The following is a 24,023-nucleotide window of genomic DNA, read 5'->3' on the forward strand; positions in this document are numbered from 1 at the left end:
ACATCCTGCACTGTACTACTGTACCCAATGTATTATATATTTTAGGGGTCTGTCCATTTTATACTGACTCCAACTCCACCAAAATAGACACCAACCACGAAACCAACTCCATAACACTTTTCGTTATAGCCAGTGGTTCCCTTCCTGCGGTTGGGTGCTAGGGTGAAATCCTCCGAGCCATTGTCAGACTTTACAATGGTGCAGTGGGCCCTAGGTTCCTTATGGAGCATGGCATGTGGTCAGGGAGTGTTGGCAGTTCCTGGATAAGTGACGCATCAATGCCATTAACCCTCCTTCACGTTCCTCAGACCTAAATCCAAATGACAGCCTCTGGGATATTATGTATCGGTGCATCCGATGCTACCACGTAGTGCCACAAGCTGTCCATGATTTCATGGACGCCCTGATTCAGGTCTGGAAGCAGATCCCTCAGTGTACCATCTGCCATCTCATCAGTAGCATGTCCCAGACAATGTCAGTTGTGCATACAGATACACGGTCAATACGATTAGTCCCCAATCCCCACAATTTTAAGCGTGCCCTGAAAACGCATTTATTCAGACTGGCCTATCGCCTCAACACATTAACCTAATCTATCCCTGGGTGGCACAGCCAAAAGTTTTACCATATCCAGGTTCCCAACATCATGTTCCCACATGCTTTATGCATCCATTAGCCCTCTGCATCTGTACTGTTACACACTTAACATTATGGCTGGTTCATACAATAAGGGCAACTGTTACCACCCACCTTTCGTGTCTACCTCTTTCCTCATAGATTGTAAGCTTGCGAGCAGGGCCCTCATTCCTCTTGGCATCTGTTATGATCTATGTGATTATTGTTATACTGTAAGGTGCTGCGGAATATGTCGGCGCTATAGAAATAAAATTTATTATTATTATTACATGGGAGCCATATATATCACTGAGTCACATTATGAGTTGCCATGATGACATTCACTCAAATTGGATCCAGTTGTGATTTCAATTTTTTTTCCTTTAATTTTTCAAGTGATTTGCAATCAAGGTCTCAATTAGTTAATGATTTTGATTGCCATTGACTGTTGTTTTGTCTTTATGTTCTCAATGAATTGTACAATTTATATCTGTAAAGGATATCAACTTGAGTCTTTCATCGAGATCTGATGTGTAAAATAAAAATTAGAAATCTTGTTGTTCTCACAATGGCAACTGTTTTTTTTAGACTCTTAACTTCCTATTGTTTCAGAAAAGTCACATGCACATTAGCATCAATGAACACAGTCTTGCATCTAATGAGCATGTGCAAAGGTAATATTGAAGGGCGATGTAATATCTCCTATTGTCACTAGTGGATCATGTGTATACAGGTGTTACCTGTTATTGTAATTTTGTCTCTAATGATACGGAAACTAGTACAAACTATTCCTGAATAGACTAGAATTATGACTCAAAGCAAGCCCCAGTGGCCAGTTTAGACCACTAATTTAGGGTTTTGTGAAACATGTAACACACAAACCCTATTTAAACAATAGGTAATTTTCTGACATCGGAGTCGGGCCCTTAACCAGGTATCCCTTATTACAACTATGGTGGTGCACCATAATTGTGGGTATAGGGGAACCTCAGCAGATGACTAAGCTGTTGCTGGAAATAAATCTCTGCACAAAAACCAAGATCTATATTACCGTCATATAGTAACCATATAGTGGTAGATACCAGTGCTGCACACCAGATAAGAGAATACAGTGTAGTTATAGATGGTGGGTCACAGCTGATGTTCTTTTTGATGGAGTCATTCACTTTTCCCGTCTTTTCTATCTTGTTCAGACAGACATGACAAGTTCTCCGGCCGCCTCTTGTCTGCAGAGATTACAACACAGACACGTTTGACTTCTCGCATTACCAGCCCTGTTCCCATCTATACACAAACTGCACAAACGCCTAATCCTGCTGGCACCCCAATGCTGAGCCAATGCTGCGTTATGTGTCCCTATTACTGCACCTACTGTGTGGTACAAAGCCAGCGCTCCTCTTACTGCCCCACATAGTAATGCCCATTACTGTGCCCCCTATATAGTAACCAGAGGCGTAGCCAGGGTTTTGGTTCAGGGGTGGGGCGACGCTTCTGAGTGGTAACCTTGATTATCACTGGGTGACGCACCCTAATAGTGGAGGAGAACCTCAGCAGATGACAGCAATGTTACTGAAAATAATCTCTATATAAAGACCAACATGGATATTACTGCCATATGGTCAGTGGTAGATACCCATCCTACAGAACATAAAAGAGATCACAGCACAGTTCCAGATAGTGACTTACAGCTGACATTCTTTCTGATGGAGTTGTTCACTTTTCCAGTCTTTTCCATCTGGCCCAGACCGACACAACTTCCACTCAGGACTCGGCTGCAGAGATTACAACAAAGACACATTTCACGTCTCATATTTTCAGCACTGTCACCATCTATTCCCAACCTGCACAAACTCCTCATCCTGCTGGTACCCCAATACTGAGACGCTGCTGCCGTATGTGTCCCTATTACTGCACCTGCAGTGCGGTTCTCTGTGCCCTCTAAATTCTAAATCAACTCTCTACAATATAGTAATGCGGGACACAAGTGCCCTAGAAAACAGTGCCCACATTTTGCCCCCTAGAAAGTAATAGTGCCCTGTGTGCTCCTTTGATTGTCACAGTAACCTGAGTTCCCTTATAACAATAAGTGCCCACTTAACATTGAATAATGTCCCGAGTCTCCCCCCGTACAGCTCCCCTATACACAGTATTATGCTCTCTTATATATAACATGATGCCTCCTCACTGTAATGTACCCCGACACAGTACACTGACCCCTTAATAGCCCCCAAACTGATGGCCCCTTCACTGTAATCCTCACACTGTATGATGGTCCCCTAGATAGCCTCCATAGAGTATAATGTACCAGGTAGTCCTCAATATACTATAATGCACTCCCCACAGGCCTCTATAGCATAATGCTCTCCCCATAGGCCTGTGTAGTATAATGCACTCCCCATAGGCCTGTATAGTATAATGCACTCCCCATAGGCCTGTATAGTATAATGCACTCCCCATAGGCAGCCTGTATAGTATAATGCATTCCCCATAGGCAGCCTGTATAGTATAATGCATTCCCCATAGGCAGCCTGTATAGTATAATGCATCCCCATTGGCAGCCTGTATAGTATAATGCACCCCCATAGGCAGCCCGTATAGTATAATGCACCCCCGTAGGCATCCTGTGTAGTATAATGCACCCCCCATAGACCGCTATTAGCAACATACCTCCTTTGTGCCCTCTAGATGGTAAAAATGCCGACTAGACAATATTAATGCCTTGTACAATTGCCCTAGAAAATATCCACATTTTTCCCCTGGAAAATAATTAAGCCCCATATGCACCTTTTGTTGGTCACAATACTATGAGTGCCCCTATAACAATAATACTTCTTAAGTGGCAATTTAATATTTAATAATGCCCCAAGTCTCCTCCATGTACAGATCCCCTGTACACAGTATGATGGCCCCACAGCTCCCCCATACACAGCATGATGGGCCCACAGCTCCGTTATACACCGTATGATGGGCCCACAACTCCCCTATACACAGTATGATGATGTGCCCACAGCTCCCTAATACACAGTATGATGTACCCACAGCTCCCTTATACACACTATGATTGGCCCACAGCTCCCCTATGCACAGTATGATGGGTTCACAGCTCCCTTATACACACTATGATTGGTTCACAGCTCCCCTATACACACTATGATGGGCCCACAGCTCCCTTATACACTGTATGATGGGTTCACAGCTCCCTTATACACACTATGATGGGCCAACATCTCCCTTATACACAGTATGATGAGTTCACCGCTCCCCTGTACACAGTATGATGGTCCCACAGCTGCTCCATATATAGCATGATGGGCCAACAGCTCCCTTATACACAGTATGATGTGCCCACATCTCCCTTATACACAGTATGATGAGTTCACAGCTCCCCTGTACACAGTATGATGGTCCCACAGCTGCTCCATATATAGCATGATGGGCCAACAGCTCCCTTATACACAGTATGATGAGCCCACAACTCCCCTATAAACACTATGATGGGCCCACAGCTCCCTTATACACAATATGATGTGCCCACAGCTCCCCTATAAACACTATGATGGGCCCACAACTCCCTTATACACAGTAAAAATGACCCTTCACGGTAGTCCACACACTGAGCAATGGCCCCGATAGTGTACAATGACCCCCACAGTAGCCTCCAAACTGTATAATAGCTCTGACAGTAGTCATCACAATTTGACGGCCCTGCATAGTAGCCCCCACAATAATTTCCAAACTGTATGGAGACCCTAAACTTTATAATAGCCCCCAGATTAGCTGCCACCCTGTATAATGGCCCCCACATAAGCCTTCACTCTGTATAATGGCCACCACATTAGTTCTCAAGCTGTATAATGGCCTCCACACCTTATGGAGGCCAGACATTGTATAAGGACTCCTCACAGTAGTCTCTAAAATGTATGTGGGGCTCCCACACTGTATGGGTCTCCCCCATAATTTTTGTTGCTCCCACCATCACACCACACATTTTAAATGAAATAAAACAACATCATATACTAGCCTAATCTAGGATCCTGCTGAAGTATAGCACAGGCGGACTAATGCACTGTTATCACACGCAAAGGACATCAGACTCCCGGCACGGCACAATAGTGAATAGTGTCTCTGACATACTATGCTTGCGCCGGCGCCTTGGCCACTGCATCACCCTGCTGTTTTGTAGACCATAGGCTTAAAGCAACCTGCAGTCTACAGACTGGAGAGTGGTAGTGCAAGGACTTCACGTCTCCATGCTCTACCACAGGGCTTAGCGGTATTGGCGTGCTGCTATAGTTAACAGTGGCGATCTCCGGTTGAATCCCCCTGAGAAAACAGCCCGGGGCAACTGCACCCTCTGCCCTACCCAGGAGTTATGCTACTGATGTGCGTGTATAAATGGTTTACTAGATACTGTAAAGAGCAGAATTGAACATGTTGCTGCCTAAAATGATTTGCTCCTAATGGCTTGGTCTGAAATGGCCACAATCAGTGTTCCAACCTGAGGTTTCTTCCCCAGTTTATCCTAAATACATTGTGACATTTCTAAAGGAGAACAAATCGTCTTGACAGACATTACTTCTGGGAATGGACCGAGCAAGCAAGTGACGCATCCTGTCGCGCTTGTATTCGCTGTAGTAGTAACTTGTTAACCTGTTAAATCCCTTTGTCAATCTCGACCCGCTGCACTTAACAGTTGCTGGCAGGGGAGCGCGTCATTCCACACACCCTTCAGCGCACCTGGGATGTGATCGTGGGGCGCCGATATATTGTTATTAAAGTCTGTGATCTGCTGAAGACGCCCATAACTGTCATTACGATTCTGCCGAGGAAGCCGGCATTTTTTAAGTTAGCGTTCATAGGAAATCGTGATTTTAGCTATACATGGCACTGCTACGGTATATCAAAACATAAAACAAAATGAATTTGATCGGTATGTAACGTCATGAGAAAGCAATCAAATTTCAAAAATTATTTTTTTTTGACCGCCACAATAAAATGCAATAAGAGGTGACATTGTATCCGCCCCAAAATGATATCAGTAAAAACGTTGGCTCCGGGCACAAAAAGTAAGGCCTCCCACAGCCCCAGATCCTAAAAATTAAATCGTTACAGGTATTGGGGAAAACACAAAGTTTTGTATTCTTACAAATTTCTGATTTTTTTTCAACTATTAAATAAAAAAAACAAAAAAAAAAAACTCCTCTGCATGTTTAGTATCTGCGTACTTGTACTGATGTGGAGAATCCTAATTTCTCCTTCGTCTCATCGGGGGACACAGAGACTGTGGGTGTGTGCTACTGCCGTCTGGAGGCTGACACGAAGTATACAAAAAACAAGTTAGCTCCTCCTCCGCCGCATACACCCTCGCCCCGATAGCGGGCGGAAACCAGTTTTTGCTTAGTGTCTGATGGAGGCACACGCAGTCTGGGTCTCACCACGCTATTTTTTTTTTTTTTATATATTTTCTTGCTATGAAGAGGAGACAGGGGCGACGGACCCTATTGAAAGGGTCCGATCTCCCCAAACCATCAACGGGCGAGCACGCGCGAGTATCGCTTCCGCGTATCCTTTCCCGCACCGAGGGACATCTCTGGGACTTTTCCCCAGACATCTATTTTTCTTTATTTTTTTAAGAAGATATGACAGGGGCAACGCATCCTATTGAAAGGATCCGATTTCCCCAAACCAACAACGGGAGACCACGTGCGAGTGTCCCTCCACGTTTCCTCTCCCTCGACGTGGTACATTATGCCAGACTTAGCCCTGTCCACCCCTAGGTAGTGAAACCATGGGCTTGCACAGAGGCACAAGACTAGTCTGTGCGCCAACGCATGACAGCGGTGCTTCATGGCGGCGGACGGTCCCTCTCCTCGCCCAGACAAGGCGGACGGAGCTAGGGTAGCTGTACCGTCCGAAGATGGATTACCTCATGGCAAGGAGGTATGGTTGGGCTGGGAGGGCCCCTGGGCAGCGAGTGACTCCAGGCTAGCGTCGGTTTAGGGAAGAGAAGGTATGCCCCAGCAACGCAGGTGCTGGAGCCGCAGGTAACCATAGGGCTGGGATCAGAAGCATCTCCCTCCTTCCTCTCCTCTCCCCGCTTCCTCCCTCCTTCCTCCCTCCCATACCTGTAGCCAGGGTGCGGGCCCCGCGGAGTAGGCGGTCGCGGGGCATAATGTTTTTCCCAGGGTCCCCAGCTGGGGAAGGAGGGCGCCTCAGGGCGGTAAGGGGAGCGCCAGGATAGCGCGCCCATGCACGGGCGGGCAGGTCAAATTTAGCCCGCGGCTTCGGCCTAGGCCACGGGGGGAAGGCCCTCCCCCCGGCATGACGTCAGATCCAGCACCGCCCCCCAGGTCCGGGGCGGGCGCTTGATTAAATCGAGGCCCCGGCTTCAGAACAGGGTAGGCCGCGATGAGGAGAGCATCGCAGCCTACCCAGAGAGGAAGGAACAGCAGGATCAGGAGCGCGGGGAGACAGCAGGAGTCGGGTAAGTGCGACCCCGTCCCGGAGCCACACTAGGGCAAGTTATCCTCCTTCTCCTCATTCCCCCTTATGCCTTAAAAAAAAAAAAAAAAAAAAGAGGGAGAAGAGAGAGAGATAAAATGGGCCTTTTTTCTGCAGTATGTCTGGGAAAGGGAAAAAGCACACGTCCTTTTATACCGCATGCGTTTCCTGTGGGGTTGTGTTCCCGCGAGCGCAGACTATTAAGTTATGTGAAGCCTATAGTTCCGAACGCGCCCAGGAGCCCTCCCCTCCAATGGAGCCCAGGGGTTCGGACCCCCCGGAATGGGCGTTATCACTTTCTCGGTCTATGGTTTCGCTTACGAAGGCGATTGAGACCCTTCAGGCCCCGGATAGGGGTAGAGACGACGGCTCGCCTGTTTGGGAGGGTTCATCCACCTCTCAAGAGCCTCCGGCCTGCAGGGGCCGCACACTCTTTAAGCAGACGCATAGGGAAAAAACCCATAGGGCCCCTCCGGTGCTTCGGCATCCGCGAGTGCGGCGTCTCGCTCACCGTCACCATTGTCCAGGAGCGAGCAGAGTTTGGATGAGGACATGCAGGAATCCTTGGACCTGGATACCCCGGGGTGTCGGGAGACGGTAGACAGTCTCATTGAGGCTGTCAATCAGACTCTAGGTATTGAGGAGGATGTCTCCCTAACTGCAGGGCATAAAATATCTTTTAAAAAGGCCAGGCGACCACATAGGGTGTTTAGCACTCATCCAGAATTCGAGGACATGGTGCAACGGCACAGGGAACGTCCAGACATGCTAGAGACGAGATACCTGTTTGCACCAGAGCTCTGTAAGAGATGGGCGGAATCTCCGATTGTGGATCCCCCAGTGTCACGCCTGGCCTCAAGATCGTTGTCAGTGCCTAGTGGTTCTTCTATTAAGGACCCCACGGATCGGCTCATAGAAGGTTTAGCCCACTCAGTGTATGAGGCATCGGGATCAGCGCTTTTGCCTTCATTCGCGGCAACATGGGTGGCCAAGACCATGATGTCATGGTCAGAGTCTTTGAATAGAGTCGTACAGGATAGAGACTTGCCGATAGAGGGGTCTGAGATAGCAAATCAGATCGCGATGGCGGGTGACTATCTAATTAATGCATCCTTGGATGCGGCTAATTGCGCGGCACTAGCGGCGGCAAACGCTATCGCCATTAGGAGAGCCTTGTGGCTAAGGCTGTGGCGGGCTGATTCAATTTCTAAGAAATCGTTAACGTCCCTGCCATATCAGGGTAATCGACTATTTAGAGAGAAGTTAGACAAACTCATTTCGGATGCCACAGGGGGAAAGAGCAGCTTTCTCCCACAGCAGAAGAGTAGACTGCCTTTTCGTCAACCGCAGGCGCACTTTCGAGCATTTCGCACCCCTGGATGGGCAACAGCGGCCAGTTCTACCGCCCCAGCTCGGTACAACCAAGACAGAGAGCGCCAGGTCACGTATAAAGCCAACCCGCGGGGGAGGATGCGGGGTCAACCACCCAGGTCAAGGGGGGCCAGGCCCCAGAGGCCCTCAGCAAAATGACTCGAGGCATCAGGTACCCGAAGACAGCAGAGTAGGCGGTTGTCTGCTCAGGTTCCGCCACGTCTGGGTCAGGGTGGCACATGACGCATGGGTGGCGGAATTAGTGTCATCCGGGTACAAAATAGAGTTTATCGGACATCCTCCAAGACGATTTTTTCTTTCCCGGCTTCCCAAATCGTAATCCCGGGCAGAGGCGTTGCTAGGAGCCATCAGGATTCTTCAGTGCAACGGGGTCATTGTCCCGGTACCAGAGGGCGAAAATGCTCAAGGATTTTAATCCAACCTGTTCGCGGTCCCCAAGAAGGACGGAACAGTAAGACCGGTTCTGGACCTAAAGCTCCTAAACAGGTTCATCAGAGTCAGGCACTATCGGATGGAATCCCTCCAGTCAGTGATATCGGCCATGGAGCAGGGAGAATATTTGGCCTCAATCGATGTCCAGGATGCCTACCTGCACATCCCTATTTTTCCCCCCCGCATCAGAAGTTCCTTCGGTTTGCAATCAATGGCCAGCATTTTCAATTTGTAGCTCTGCCGTTTGGTTTAGCCACGGCTCCCAGGGTATTCACGAAGGTAATGGCGGTCGTCATGGCCATTCTTCATTCTCGGGGCATAGTGGTTTTGCCGTAATTAGACGACCTCTTAGTAAAGGGGCCGTCCTTTCAAGCATGCAAGGAGAATGTCAGCATCACGCTGGATACCCTGTCTCGCCTAGGATGGTTGGTCAATGGGAAAAAGTCATCTCTTATCCCGGCTCAGAGGATTCCATTCCTAGGGATGATTTTCGACACCTCCCGAGGGTTGGTAATTCTCCCTCAAGACAAGGCTCGGGCGCTCCGGCAGGGAGTTCGGAGTCTTCAGCAACCAGGCCCTCACACGATTCGGTTTGGGATGAGGGTTCTAGGGAGGATGGTAGCGGCAATAGAAGCAATCCTGTTTGCTCAATTTCATCTGCGTCCCCTACAGCACGCTCTCTTGGCAGCGTGGGACAGGAGTCCGTTCTCCCTAGATCATCAGTGCAGGTTGTCCTTTCAGGTCCGACGAGCACGAGTGGACGCGCGACTCCTCTCTCCTTCAGGGGAAACCCTTTCCTCTGGATCAATGGTTGGTAATCACAACCGACGCGAGTCTTCTCGGTTGGGGAGCAGTATTTCGCCATCACACGGCACAGGGGCAGTGGTCGCCCCAGGAGTCTCGTCTTCCGATCAACTTGTTGGACATTCGAGCGGTGTGGTTGGCGTTGCAGCATTTTCAGCACTGGTTAGCAGGACGCCCAGTCTGGGTCCAGTCAGACAACGCCACGGCAGTGGCGTACGTGAATCACCAGGGAGGCACGCGCAGCAGGGCAGCCATGCGCGACATAGAGCATGTACTCCGTTGGGCCGAGAGGCACCACTCAGTAATCTCAGCAATTCACATACCAGGCGTGGAAAATTGGGCAGCAGATTTCCTGAGTCGGCAGGGTGTCGAGGCCGGGGAATGGTCCCTGCACCTCGAGGTCTTCCAGCAGATTTGCCAACGGTGGGTGACTCCGGACGTGGACCTGATGGCCTCCAGGGAGAACGCCAAAGTGGGCACGTTTGTCGCTCGGTCCCAGGACCCGCGAGCAATCGCAGTGGATTTTTTGGTCCTTCCATGGAGCCAGTTTCAGCTCCCATATCTGTTTCCCCCTCTGCCTCTTCTCCTGAGTGTCATCAGAAAAATCAAGACAGAGAGGGTCCCAGCGATTCTGCTGGCTCCAGACTGGCCCCGTCGAGCTTGGTACGTGGATCTAGTACAGCTCCTCGCAGACGTGCCATGGCGTCTGCCGGTACGGCCAGACTTATTGTCCCAGGGGCCGATCTACCACCTGAACTTAGGGGCCCTGTGTTTGACGGCATGGCCATTGAATCCTGGATTCTGACCCAGGCGGGGTTTGGGCGTGAAGTGGTTGCTACAATGGTTAGCGCCCGGAAGCCGGCCTCGGCAAGGGTCTATCATAACACTTGGAAGGTTTTCTTTCTCTGGTGTCGAGAGCACGGGGTTGCGCCTTTGTCCTCCTCGGTTCCCAAAATCCTTGCGTTTCTGCAGTCAGGCTTAGACGCAGGTTTGGCCCCGAGTTCCCTGAGGAGACAGATATCGGCCTTGTCGGTTCTCTTCCAGCGAAAGATCGCTACCAATATGCAGGTCAAGACATTCATTCAGGGGGTCTCTCATTTGGTGCCCCCCTTTAGAGCGCCCATAGACGCCTGGGACCTTAATCTGGTTCTGGGTGTCCTGCAGGAAGCTCCGTTTGAGCAGTTGCAGGAAGTCGCATTGTCATACCTTTCCAGGAAGGTCGTGTTTTTGGTAGCCATAACTTCCATTAGGCGGGTCTCGGAATTGGCAGCCCTATCCTGTAGAGCCCCGTTTCTGACTTTTTTTAAGGATAAGGTAGTCCTTAGACCACCGCCGCCGTTTCTGCCGAAGGTTGTGTCCTCTTTCCATGTTAATGAGGACATCGTTTTGCCTTCGTTTTGTCCAGCTCCGGTACACAAAGTGGAGATGGCGCTCCACACGTTGGACCTAGTAAGGGCCCTCAGGAGGTACGTGTCAAGGACAGCACCTTTTCGCCAGACAGACTCGCTGTTTGTGATCCCCGAAGGGCGCAGGAAGGGGCTCGCAGCCTCACGGTCGACCATAGCCAGATGGATTCGCCTAACTATCCAAGATGCTTACCGTATCAGAGGCACGCCGATTCCAACTGGAATAGGGGCGCACTCTACTCGGGCAGTGGGCGCCTCTTGGGCGCTTTGGCACCAGGCTTCGGCAGAGCAAGTATGCAAGGCGGCAACCTGGTCAAGCCTGCACACGTTCTCTAAGCATTACAATGTGCATACTCAGGCTTCGGCATATGCGAGCCTGGGTAGGAAAATTCTCCAGGCAGCAGTAGCACACCTTTAAACAGGTGGGCATGCGGTTTGGATTGGTGAGTGACTCCCACCCAGGGACTGCTTTAGGATGTCCCACAGTCTCTGTGTCCCCCAATGAGACGAAGGAGAAACATGGATTTTTGTGAGTACTCACCGTAAAATCCTTTTCTCTGAGACGCTCATTGGGGGACACAGCACCCACCCTGATAGCCAGTTGGCTTTGGTTTATTTTGATTAGTGTAATTCATTATGGTAGAGTGGTCCTTTTGTCAGACATATGATTTTCTGCGGTAAGGCTAATTCGCTCTCAGCTTCTCCTACTGCTTTTGCACTAAACTGGTTTCCACCCGCTATCGGGGCGAGGGTGTATGTGGCGGAGGAGGAGCTAACTTGTTTTTTGTATACTTAGTGTCAGCCTCCAGACGGCAGTAGCACACACCCACAGTCTATGTGGCCCCCAATGAGCGTCTCGGAGAAAAGGATTTTACGGTGAGTACTCACAAAAATCCATGTATCCGGTCAGTTTTACCGTATAGTGAACATGGTAAATAAATTTAAAAAAAAATAAAATAAAATTGTGAAATTACACTTTTTTTGTACTTGAATTTTTTTCCCCATAGTATTATAAAAATAAATGATATCATTCAAAAGTACAACTTGTCCTGCAAAAAAATACAAATAAGCCCTAATACGGTTTATTGACGTGTATATTGAAAAAGTTTTGGCTCTTGGAAGAAGGGGAGGAAAAAACAAAATAATTAAATACCGCAATAATGGAACGCGCGCCTTATTCACTTCCCTAAAAATATTCTTTCATTGTAGTGCACTATTGACGCAGCTGATAAAGTAGGGACGTCAGGTTGGGCTAGCGGTTGTCTACTTTATGGAGTTTTTGGATTTTTCTAAAAAATGCATGGCTGCCTTCACCGTCATGTCGGATTTCGTTCTTTGGGTGACGAATGCCTGATATATTTATAATTCCGGCTTTAGAACTTTTTTTGCAGTAAACAGATTAACACAGTGCAGAGATAAGGTATTCATCTGAATAATAATGTGTTCTCGTCATCCATCAAACTCTGTGTTCTCCTTATTTATGGCGCCTTTTGCTTGACTTTCCACCGCCCGATTTAAGCTTCTCTTACCGTGTCTCCAATTTTAAGATGTTTTCCTATTTCTTCGTCTGTAAAGTTATATAATGTAATCATTTACAGTATATCAGTGATTCCGGATATTTGGCCTATATGACATTGCCTATATGTATAATTCATTGTGTTCTGCAGGTGCTTCTTGTCTTTCCTTGGGGTCTTTCTAATTGCTAGAAACCAAGAGAAAAATACTTTCCAAGAACCTTATATCAACTTTGGGGAAATTCCTGGTAAGTAATGAAATATTATTGATTGAGTATAAATCAGTATGTTTTAGTAGAAGGGTGTAAATTAATGGCTGGTAATTGCTGTGTTTTCCTACTAATGAGCGTCTCACGGTCAATCATGTCAGCGGATAGATGACCGCCAGGAGCAGAGCGCCATTCTGCGTGCGCCATCCTATTCCTTCTTTTATTATGCTGCTGTAGTAAATTGAGACATGAGCCGACATCTCGACTATTGCGCCAAACACACTGATGTAGCTGCCTTGGTATAGATAGTAGGGGATCGGAGTGGGGTATAAAATAGTTGCATTTACAGGAATCCAGGATTTGATGATGAAAATAAGTGGTGAAAAATAATTCTAACTTTTATTTAAATTAAAAAAAAAATCCTGTAAATTTTTTTTTTTTTTTTTTTTTAATTCTGTTGATTGAGCTGTGTGACGGATGGTTTTCTTGTTTCTTTGCTTTGTTTTTTTTAGCTTACCGTTTTATTGATACTAATTTGAGGTACATACAACATTTGTATTGCTTTTTATTGCATTTTTTCACAAGGAGAAGTGACCAAATAATTTATTTATTTTTTTAAATACATTTTTATTTTGTTTTTTAATCCCCCTTAGTGGATTTGAACCTGCACAGTATTGTAGTATATCGTGAAATTCGCGGTCTACTATGAAGCTCACCCTTACAGGAGTACCAAGATGGCAGTGACAGGGTCTCTAGCAGGTCCCGCGGTACTATGGTAACCAATGAGGGCCCTCCGATCACATCACGGAGGGCCGATGGGAGTTTGTGCTCTCAAGCAACAGCATCTGTGCTATTTAAACGCCACTGCCAGAGATTTCTAGCAGCATTCAAATGGTTAACAGCAGCAATTGAAGCTCAGCTCCAGTTGCTGCTGTTAGAGACAGATGCTGGCTATGTAACACAGCCGGCATCTACCGCGTGTTGAAGTTACCCCCACAATCACTTACATGTAATGGGTTAAAGGGAATGTATCGTCAGAAGATGTGCTATTGTTATTTCAGATAAGTGTGTTACATGCACACTTTGCACTGATGAGGGGCAACACCCCGAAACACCATGTCTGCAAATTGAGATTCTGGTATGGCTTTTATCCGAAGTCATATGGCATGGCATGTTAAAAGGTCGATATTGACTATTAGGATTGCTATTTCCAGTAGGTGGCACTAAAGTTCAAGTCCTCTTACTCTCTGAAGAGACAATTGACATATGTATTTTTTAAACATTTTATCTTAGTTTATTTTTACATATCGCAATCTTTGTTAAAAAAAAAAACTAAATTAGTAATCTTGCCGTTTTCACACTTGCCACTGAATATATTTTCAGGTTCATATTTTCTGTCATTTGAGGAAGAGATTACAGCAGTTATCAGCAAAGGCAGTTACAATGACAGGTAACACCTCTGTATGCAGCTGGTAACACGGGATCCACCAATCACAATAGCTGATGTAACAGCTGCCCTTCCCTTCACAATGATCTTTGCACATACTCATTAGATGCTTCAGTGCCAATGATAGGATCAGGATCAGAGTAGGTCTATTGCTGCTAATGTACATGTTGATTGCTGCAAAAGCAGCAACTAGTAGCTTGGCTAATTCCAGTGGTCAGTGTGAAAATTTCTATTTTACTAGCTTGGCGCATGCGAAATTTTCACACATTGGTTGTCGGGGGCACAGGCAATTTCAGAAAAAGCAAGCTGGTCAAATGTAAATGTATTTCATGAGCTGATGAACACAGACAGGTATTTATATATGTAGATTGGTAAGACAATAACTTGTTTTGATAAGTAGAGGAAAAAAAATGTCTTCCGGTTGAGGTGCCACCTGCAGGTCATTGTGTCTTTCTGCTGGTTTATGAAAATTAATGTTTAAACTGTATTTAGTGATAAAATCATGAATGTGTGGTTTGTTTGGCTGTTTTCTTGCTTAAGGGAGCATGTTTACCTTTCAAATGGTGTATCGTGTGTGGTGAGGCGAAGTAATCAGCGAAAAAGCAGTGCATGTATGCAAATGTGTTGGTAGTGTGCTTTGGGGTACTGTAGTGCCACCTGCAGATCATTTTTCCTTACTGCAGGTTTATGAAAATTAATGTTTAAACTGTATTTTGTGATCAAACCGTGGATGTGTGGTTTGTTTGGCTGTTTTCTTGCTGAAGGGAGCAAGTTTACCTTTCAAATGGTGTATCATTTGTGTGTGAGAGTGCAGTATGAGAGGGGATACAAAGGAATCACCGAAAAACAGTGTTTAGAAATGATAGAATAGATTTTGTGTACGATATAAAAAAAAAAAAATCCCCAAAATGTAAAAAAATAAATACATTTGACACAAAAACTTGATTTTAACAGTAGGTCATTTTTTTGAGGACACTTTCTGCTAGAACTGATGAATAAAAGTAGAAGATTTTCTTAGTGAAAAGGTCAGTTTTAAATTACCTCATTCACCAGCTCTGTCATTAGTCTAGAAGCCATCTTATGTCTTTAACAGCCGCAGGCAACGCTCTTAAATGGCGCTGTCATACCCTGGCAGCGGCATTTAACACACGCTGGCGGGGAGGCATCTCTCCACGTGCCCATCGGGGTGCCTGCTATGACAGCTAGCAGTCTACTGAAGACCCCCTTGCTTATTATGACAATTCTTCTGTGAAAGCCAGCCTGTAGGTGACGTTCATCAGGGGCGGATACAGACTGTAGTGGGCCCCCGTGCAAGAAATTTTTCGGCCCCCCCCCGTCCTTCATAGGTCAACAAAGTCATGTAAACATATAGATAGGTAATATATATAGGCACCCCTGTTTCCCTTTGTTTCATAATGCTCTCCCCCATATGTGGTCTACTTTTGGCATGGTGTTTCTCGCCCTATGTGCCCCCCCCCAGTTTATGCTGCTTCTCCCCCTATGTGGGCCGCCTGATTCATGTTTCTTCTCCCCCCCCCATGAGCCGTCCCATTCATGAGCAGCCAAGCATCTCCCCCAGGGCCCCCCCATTCATGAGCAGTCATGCTTCTCCCCAGGGGCCCCCCCATTCATGAGTAGCCATGATTCTCCCCAGGGGCCCCCCCATTCATGAGCAGCCAAGGCCATGCTTCACTTCTCCCCAGGCCAGGGGCCCCCCATTCATGAGCAGCCAGGCCATCATGCTTCAGTTCTCCCCCAGGACAGAGCCCCCCAAAATCATGCCTGACATGTTCAGTTCTCTCCCACCCCAGGACAGAGCCCCCCAAAATCATGCCTGCGCCTCGGTCCCAGTCCCTCAGTCCTGCTCAGCTCTGGTAGTACTCTTACCTGGAGCAGGCAGGGCAGGCCAGACCAAGAGGATGCATCCATTCCACACTGTCCAGTGTCCGCACTCCACACATTCCTGAACTGCTGCAGCATATGGGCAGGGGCAGGGATGCCACTAGGAATTTCGGGGCCCCATACTGGGAAAGTTTTTGGGGCCCCCGTAAGACTCCGCCCAGGCTCCACCCCAGCCCCGCCTCCACCCTTCAAACTGTCCACAGTCCCACCGCCCTCTCTTGGAAAACTCCACTTCTCCCCAATCACACATTAACAGTTCCCATCACCAGATCACACATATAGCCGGCAGATTTTTTTTTTTCGCCAAAATATTTTTTAAGCCACCATCACAACACTGTAAACACTTTTGGCCGAGCTCTACTCTACTGTAACCTATTAAATATTTGTAAAAATATGCAATACAATTTAGGTACATTTGTATTAATTTTTCAATTTTTAGAATGACCATTAATATCACATACAATGGACAAATACCACCGCACCATGACCAGACACAATATTACCACCACATAGTGACCTATAATTAATACCACATACAAGGAACAAATACCGCCACACCAGGACCAGACTATATATTACTACCACAGTGACCGAATAATATCACATACAAGGAACAAATACCACCGCACCATGACCAGACCACATATTACCACCACAAAGTGACCAAATAATAGCACATACAAGGGACAAATACCGCAACACCATCTCCAGACCACATATTACCACCACATAGTGACTGAATACTACAATACTGATCAATAATAAAAAAGAACAATACTATTGCCATAAGTGCCATTATACACAGGGGATCTGTACTTACTATCCAGTGTCTGTGTACTGATAATAGTGATTAATGACTTTATACACAGGACCTCTGTATATAGTATACAGTGTATAGTGTCAGTGTACAGGTAACACACTAACTCACCAGTGATGTCTCTAGGTAAAGTCCTTCATCCTTGCTTTTCATCCTTCATTCAGCACAGACTCCCATCACGTCTTCCAGCCAGGGCTCGTCTCTGCAGGAAATAACACAGCTATCTAGAGCTCCGCTTGCAGAACACATTACTTATTTTTTTCCCAACTTCTACACTACACCGCATGAAGAAAAAAAGGCAACATAGTATCACGCTACACAGTAACAGGACTGCCCCCCCATTTAAAACAGTATACTCAAAAAATAAAATAAATACCTCACTGCAGTAATAATATCCTTTTATTAGCCCCTATGGTAATAATATCCCCCATCCTGACCCCCGTGTGTCTCATTCCTGGCTTCAGCCATATGTTCTCCCATCCCACCCTCATGAGTATCCATTGTGCCCCATATGATCTCCCCATCTGTCTCCATCGTATCCATCCTGCCCCATCTGTCTCCACTCCTGCCCCCTGTGTCTCCAATCCTGCCCCATGTCTCCATTTTGCCGTTTAAAATCATGCCCCTTGTGTCTTTCATTCATGCCCCCTGTGTCTGCAATCATGTCCCCTGTACCTGCAATCCTGCCCCCATGTCTTTCATCCTGCCCCTTTGTCTCCAATTGTGCCTCCTGTACCTGCAATTCTGCCCCCCGTGTCTCCAGTCCTGCCCCCGTGTCTCCAATCATGCCCCTTGTCTGCCATCTTGCCCCCTGTATCTACAATCCTGCCCCCTGTATCTCCAATCCTGTCCCCTGTATCCAATCCTGCCCCAAATGTCTCCATCCTGCCCCCAATGTCTAATCCTGCCCTGTCTCCATCTTTCCCCCAATGTCTCCAATCTTGCCCCGTCTCCATCCAGCCCCCAATGTCTCCAATCCTGCCCCCAATGTCTCCAATCCTGCCCCCAATGTCTCCAATCCTGCCCCCAATGTCTGCATCCTGCCCCCAATGTCTGCATCCTGCCCCCAATGTCTCCAATCCTGCCCCGTCTCCAATCCTGCCCCATCTCCAATCCTGCCCCATCTCCAATCCTGCCCCATCTCCAATCCTGTCCCGTCTCCATCCTGACCCCAATGTCTCCAATCTTGCCCCCGTCTCCAATCCTGCCCGTCTCCATCTTGCCTCCCTCCTGTCTCATGGTCCATGTGTCTCCATCCTGCGGGGAAACATAATTAAATTAAAAAAAAAATTCTTACCTGGCCGAGCTCCTGCTGGAAGATGCAGCTCCTGTGTTAGGCGAGCTCAGCTAAAGGACCTGTGGTGATGTCATCATCATGTGATCCGGGGGCGGAGCTGATCAATGGTAAAGGCCTGTGATCAGCTCCACCCCCTGATCTCATGACTATGACATCACCACATGTCCTCCAAAGCTTGGCTCTCCTCTCCTCCTGCGCTCCACATGGCTAATTTGAAAACTGAATAATTAGCCATGTGGTGCAGGAGGCTGGAGGGGCCCCCCTCTCCCCAGGGCCCCCGTTCAATGAACGGTCTCCACGGGTGGTAGGTCCGCCCCTGACGTTCATAGGAGATTGTGATTTTCACTATACATGCAGTGCTGTAGCACTGCCTGTATAACACAAGCAATCAGATGATCATGTCTTCAAGTCCCCTTAGGGGAATAACAAATACAGAAACAAGTAAAAAAAAAAAAAAAAAGTTTATTAAAGAAAAAAAGTTTTTGCCCCATTAAAAATAAAACCATTAAGAAAAATACACATATTTGGTATCGCTGCGTTTGTAAAAGTCTGATCTAGCAAAATATATAATAAATTAATCCAATTACATTACAGCGTTACAAGGAAAATGGATCGAAATGACAGAATTACTTTGTTTTTTGGCTGCCGCAACATTGCAATAAAATGCAATAAGTGACGATCAAAACTTTGTATTTACCCCAGATGATATGGGTAAAAACGACAGCTCAAGGCTCAAAAAAATAAGCCCTCGCACGGCCCCAGATCCTGACAATTGAAAACATTATGGGTCTCGGAAAATGGCGACAAAAGCAAAACATTTTTTTTTCTTTTATGAATTACCAAATCTTTTTTCACCATTTGAAAGAAAACTATCCACGTTGCCAGGTCAGTTTTACTGTATAGTGGACATGATGAATGAGATCACAGATCAATGACTACTAAAATAAAAGGACCTAGTAAAATGGCACCAAAGGAAGGGGTATGTTCACACTGAGGCTTAGATGTGGATTTTGATGCTGATCCACTTCAAATTCCATGTAAAATACTAAGCCCAGAAGAAAGACACATGATTGGTTGTACAAAAATCTTAAAGAATATGGACACCGTCAAGAACTTTTTTTTTTTTTAAATGCATGCAATTTTGGTTTAAAAACATGTTCTTGCAATAGGGTGTTAGCAAATATATAAGATGTTTGGCTTCTGTGTGAATGAGTTAACGTTGAATCCGTCAGTGAGCTTGTCTGACACCTCTGGTTTCCAACTCTTTATCGATCTTCAGAACCAATCTTGTAAACTAATCTATGACCACTTGAAAGTTGAATCTGTCTCTTCCTGCCTCTCATTTGCTTAGCCTGTCATTGGCACAAGGGTTGGGTTTCCTGCACCAGGGAGTGAAATCTCTGAGAAGAAAGGTAAAAAAAAACCTACAAGCCTAACCAATGAATGTTATTCCATAGGTGCTGACTAATCTGACCAAGTACTGATCACTGCCCTTTAAAAATAATACATTTCTGCTCATTTCAACTAATGGATAAACAGGGAAACCACGTGCTCCGTGACGACCAGCATCGACCATTTTTAGGAGTAGTTGTCCATATTGGGGTGTGGTGCACACCGGTCGGATATTCTGTGGATTTTAAAACGGAAAATCAATCCTAGTATTGTGCATGAGGTTTTGGGTTTTGTCAAATCTGATCAATTCGCTACACCACAAAATGGATCTGCGCTGTGGATTTAAAATACGGGTTTTCAGCATAGATTTCACCACTTGCAATGCAGCGGGTGAAATCTGCTGTAAATTTAGGCCATTTCTGCAACCAAATCCACATGATTTGATACGGGGTTTTGACAAAGAACATCCACAGTGAAACACCGTATATCTGACCCATATGGACGTCTCGTTAATATTTTAAAATCAACCTGTCACGTTCCGAAACACTATTAGCCTGCAGATATGGGGTTAATCTGCAGGTTAATAACGTTCCAAAGCTGCCCGATCAGTACAGTGAAAGTCCGGCTGCTGGGAGAAAATTAACTTTAGTCCTTCCGGCAGCCTCTGGCTTTCAGTCATGGAGGCGCGGCATCAGTGACCGTTCAGTACATAGTGAGTGCCGCTGTAACCATGACCCAGCGCTGACACCCGGCTCAGTAGTGATGTGCTGCTGAGTCAGCTGTCAGTCAGTGTCGGGGACGCGGTTACAGACGCCGCACTCTGTGTACTTGAGCAGTGACTGAAGCCGCGCCTCCACGACTGAAAGTCGGAAACTGCTGGGAGGAATAAAGTTAATTTCTTGCCAGCATCTGGGCTTTCAGTTCAGCAGCCAGGCAACTTTGGAATGCTGTTACCATGCAGTTTAACCCCATATCTGCAGGTTTATAAGGTGACAGGTTCCCTTTAATCTTGAATGCAGTTGTTCTGCAGAAGAATATACTAATAGGATCTCTTATTTAAGGGAATTTGTCCCCAGGATTTTGCCAGCTAATCTGAGCAGGGCATGATGTAGGGGCAGAGATCTTGATTCCTGATGTATCACTTACTGGGCTTACTGTCGAAGTTTTGATAAAATCAATGTTTTATCAGCAAGATTATCACTAGAGGACTGGTAAACCTGCTGAACACTAGTCCTCCATAGTCATGAGCTCTATATAAACCCGACCACATCAGTCATGGGCACCTTTCTGTGTACACTCTGACATCTTTCTGCCTATGTAATTAGTGGTGTGGGCGGGGTTATATAGAGCTCAGCATTCAGAGAACTGCTAGATCCACAGCAGCAAATACATTGATTGTATCAAAACTACAGCAAGCAGTGCAGTAAGTGATACATTGCTGGAATCGGGGTCTCTGTCCCTACATCATGCTGCTCTCAAATGGGCTAGCAAAAACCTGGTGACATATTTATCATTATTAGCCTCTTTTAATAAGGACATCTTACTAATTTTCTATTAATGATTTATAACTGTTTTCTGCCTAACATTTGCCTGCGTTGGAAAAAAAAGAGAAATCACAGAAGTTTAAATGACTAGCCCCCACGATGTATGAAGAATTGCCCACATAAGAAACCACAGATGGGACGGGGTGTGTCTGAAGGACACAAACAAGGATTAAAATAAGAAGCCAAAAAAATACAAATTTGTAAATAGTGATGCAGGTTTTGTTACAAAATTTAATTATCTGTCAAGAGCAATAAACTTCTTGTCCCAGTCAGAACGTCAGCTCTGGAGCATGAACTGCTGCTTCAGCAGGAAAAAAATTACATTCAGGAGGCCGTGGTTTGTATCAAAGATCAGTGCTGAAGGGATAATTGGCTAGTGTCGATCTTGTTAAAAGAGATGTAGTTTTTCATCGTTGCATGTTCCGACATATTGGTCCATAGGACTCCATAGTACCGTATGTTTTGATGATTTCCACATGGACAGATGTTTGAACTTCCCAAATGAGGACTCTCATATTTTCCACACTTGGAGATTTCCACAGGCAGGGAATTGGGAGCGTTCCTCTAGAATGCAGCATACTATAGGAATCCCAATTAGTCCTGAGCCAGAATCGGTCCCATAGGTGACGGATTATCTCATCCAGTCTTGTGATCAACAGTGAACCCTGCCAGACGCAGGATGAGCGGAGTACGGGCTGCACCAGTCCAGGAAAATATTCTTAAACACACAAGTATGGCCAATAAGAAATATCACACTGAAATTTTTGTCACCAAAAATAAAGACTTAAAAATTGACAGATTATTTTTATTTTTTGCACGTCGATTCGAGGTTTAAAGGGGTGGTCTCATCTAATTAACCGGAATGGCCGGTGTCCTAGGGATGGTGCTCCTGCTCGCAAGCAGGTCACTTTACAGCTGGAAAGTGCTGCACTAAAGCTGGTTGGATCGCTGGATTCGGCTTCAATGCCACCACCCACGCACTACTCCAGTGCTGCGGAGGAAAAGCTGCCTTTGCCTGACTTTCACAGATCGGGCAGATTAGAGTTGTGATTCCGCCATGTTATTGGCACAACCTGTCAATCTTCAGGAACGCACCATCCCTTAGCCAACAAGAGGTTGGGAGGTGAAAGAGCTGCGCCCCTGAAGACAAGAACACCCCTTTAAATGTTCACCACAGAACATTATAGCCCCAGTTCATCATTCATTGGGGTTTTGTAAGTTCTCTCTTCTGTCTTTTCTTTCATTTTTACATCAAATCCATCACAGTGGAACATGATGTTTGATGAATTTGGTGCAAATGCAAAGTTTTGTTTTCTTTTGCCTTATTGCACTTTTCTCGTAGCGAAATGTCGCTTTACCCCTTAATAAGCTTTAAAATGTCACATGTTAGTTTTCAACAGCTCAAAAAAAAAACCTAGAAATATTTTGTACAGTGCTGTGGAATTTGAATAAATTGTGTAAACATTTTGCAACATTTTAAAAAGTCTGAAATGATGAATTAGGCAAAATATCCGGATAATGAAAACCGCGGTCACGTTGCAAAATAAAAAAGCCACAAGGACTGAAAAATCACATTTTAATCCAAAAAGAGGCTCAAAAGTAAAGATTAATCGGACCTAAATTTTGAAATTCCTGAAATGTCATTTTGGTTAAAGGGTTTTTTTTTATGTCCCTGGGTAGTGTTTGGTATTACAGCTGGAGTTGGGTGAATTTTTCAATATTCGGTCCGGATTATGATCACTGGCAAATATTGTAAATTTGCAATATTTGCTGAACGCCATTGGAGTCAATGGGAGTAGAAATGAGCGAATATGTTCGGCAACGATCATCAAACATAAATTCGGCACGAACAGGTTACCAATATGGCACGAATATGGCAAATTTGGATTCGGCGATCGATTCCGAACATATTTGCTCAACTCTAATTACAGCTCTTCCTTCAGCCAAGCTAGTACGAGCGTATAAAAAAAGTAATCCGAGTATCATCCAGATAAACACGAAGACTTTAGTCTCAATTGTCACCCTTACACATCCATTTTTATACATAAGCAACTAATACAATTTACAAGACCAAAGACAGTTGGTTAAAAATTGAAATGCATCCAGAAAAATCTCAAGCTATACAGTTGATCCGTATGGGATCCAAGTTCGTTTGTTTGTTTTTTTCTTGCTCACCCACTGACGTGAATAGGCAAGCCTCATCCAAAACATGAAAGACACTAGAGGATGCTGTGATTTTTCTTTTTTTCTTTTTTAACGTGCAGATTTGATTCGTGTGAAAAAAATATCTAGGTCTTTTTTTCAACCTATATAACTTTGTAAGATCGTGTGCCCAATATTTCCAAGATTTTGAGGTTGTGTTTAGCCTCAGTATAACCATGTGTATGAAGCCTTAGGGTATGTGCACACGCTGCGGTTTTGCTGCGGTTTTGGCCCTGCAGAACTGCAGCAGTTCCGCAGACATGGTACTTTACCATGTTAGCCTATGGGTTTTCAAAACCGCAGTGCTCACGCTGTGGTTTTTTACCTGTGGAAAAGCTGCGTTTTTTTTTCCGCAGCATGTCAATTGTTTCTGCGGATTCTGCTGCGGTTTGCCACCTATTCCATTGTCCAGGAGTCAAACTGCAGGGCAAAACCGCAGGCCAAACCGCAGCAAAACCGCAGGTCACTTTACCTGCGGAACCGCAGGTAAAACACCTGCGGTTCCGCAGGAAAAAACCCGCAGGTGAATCTGCAGTGTGTTCACATACC

General features: G+C 46.0%; 1 protein-coding gene across 2 annotated transcripts in view; it reads left to right on the plus strand.

Annotated features, from left to right (window-relative positions):
• NIPAL2 (NIPA like domain containing 2) overlaps positions 1-24,023 on the plus strand; it is a 220,127-nt gene that overhangs the window by 194,181 nt on the left and 1,923 nt on the right. For both annotated transcript variants that reach the window (XM_073550473.1, XM_073550474.1), the window contains one exon: positions 12,818-12,912. In XM_073550473.1, coding sequence (XP_073406574.1) covers positions 12,818-12,912 — 95 coding nt within the window. The remainder of the gene's footprint in view (positions 1-12,817; positions 12,913-24,023) is intronic.

This window comes from Dendrobates tinctorius, unplaced genomic scaffold, assembly GCF_039654945.1.
Source record: "Dendrobates tinctorius isolate UK_male_01 unplaced genomic scaffold, ASM3965494v1 ptg000165l, whole genome shotgun sequence".
NCBI lineage: Eukaryota > Metazoa > Chordata > Amphibia > Anura > Dendrobatidae > Dendrobates > Dendrobates tinctorius.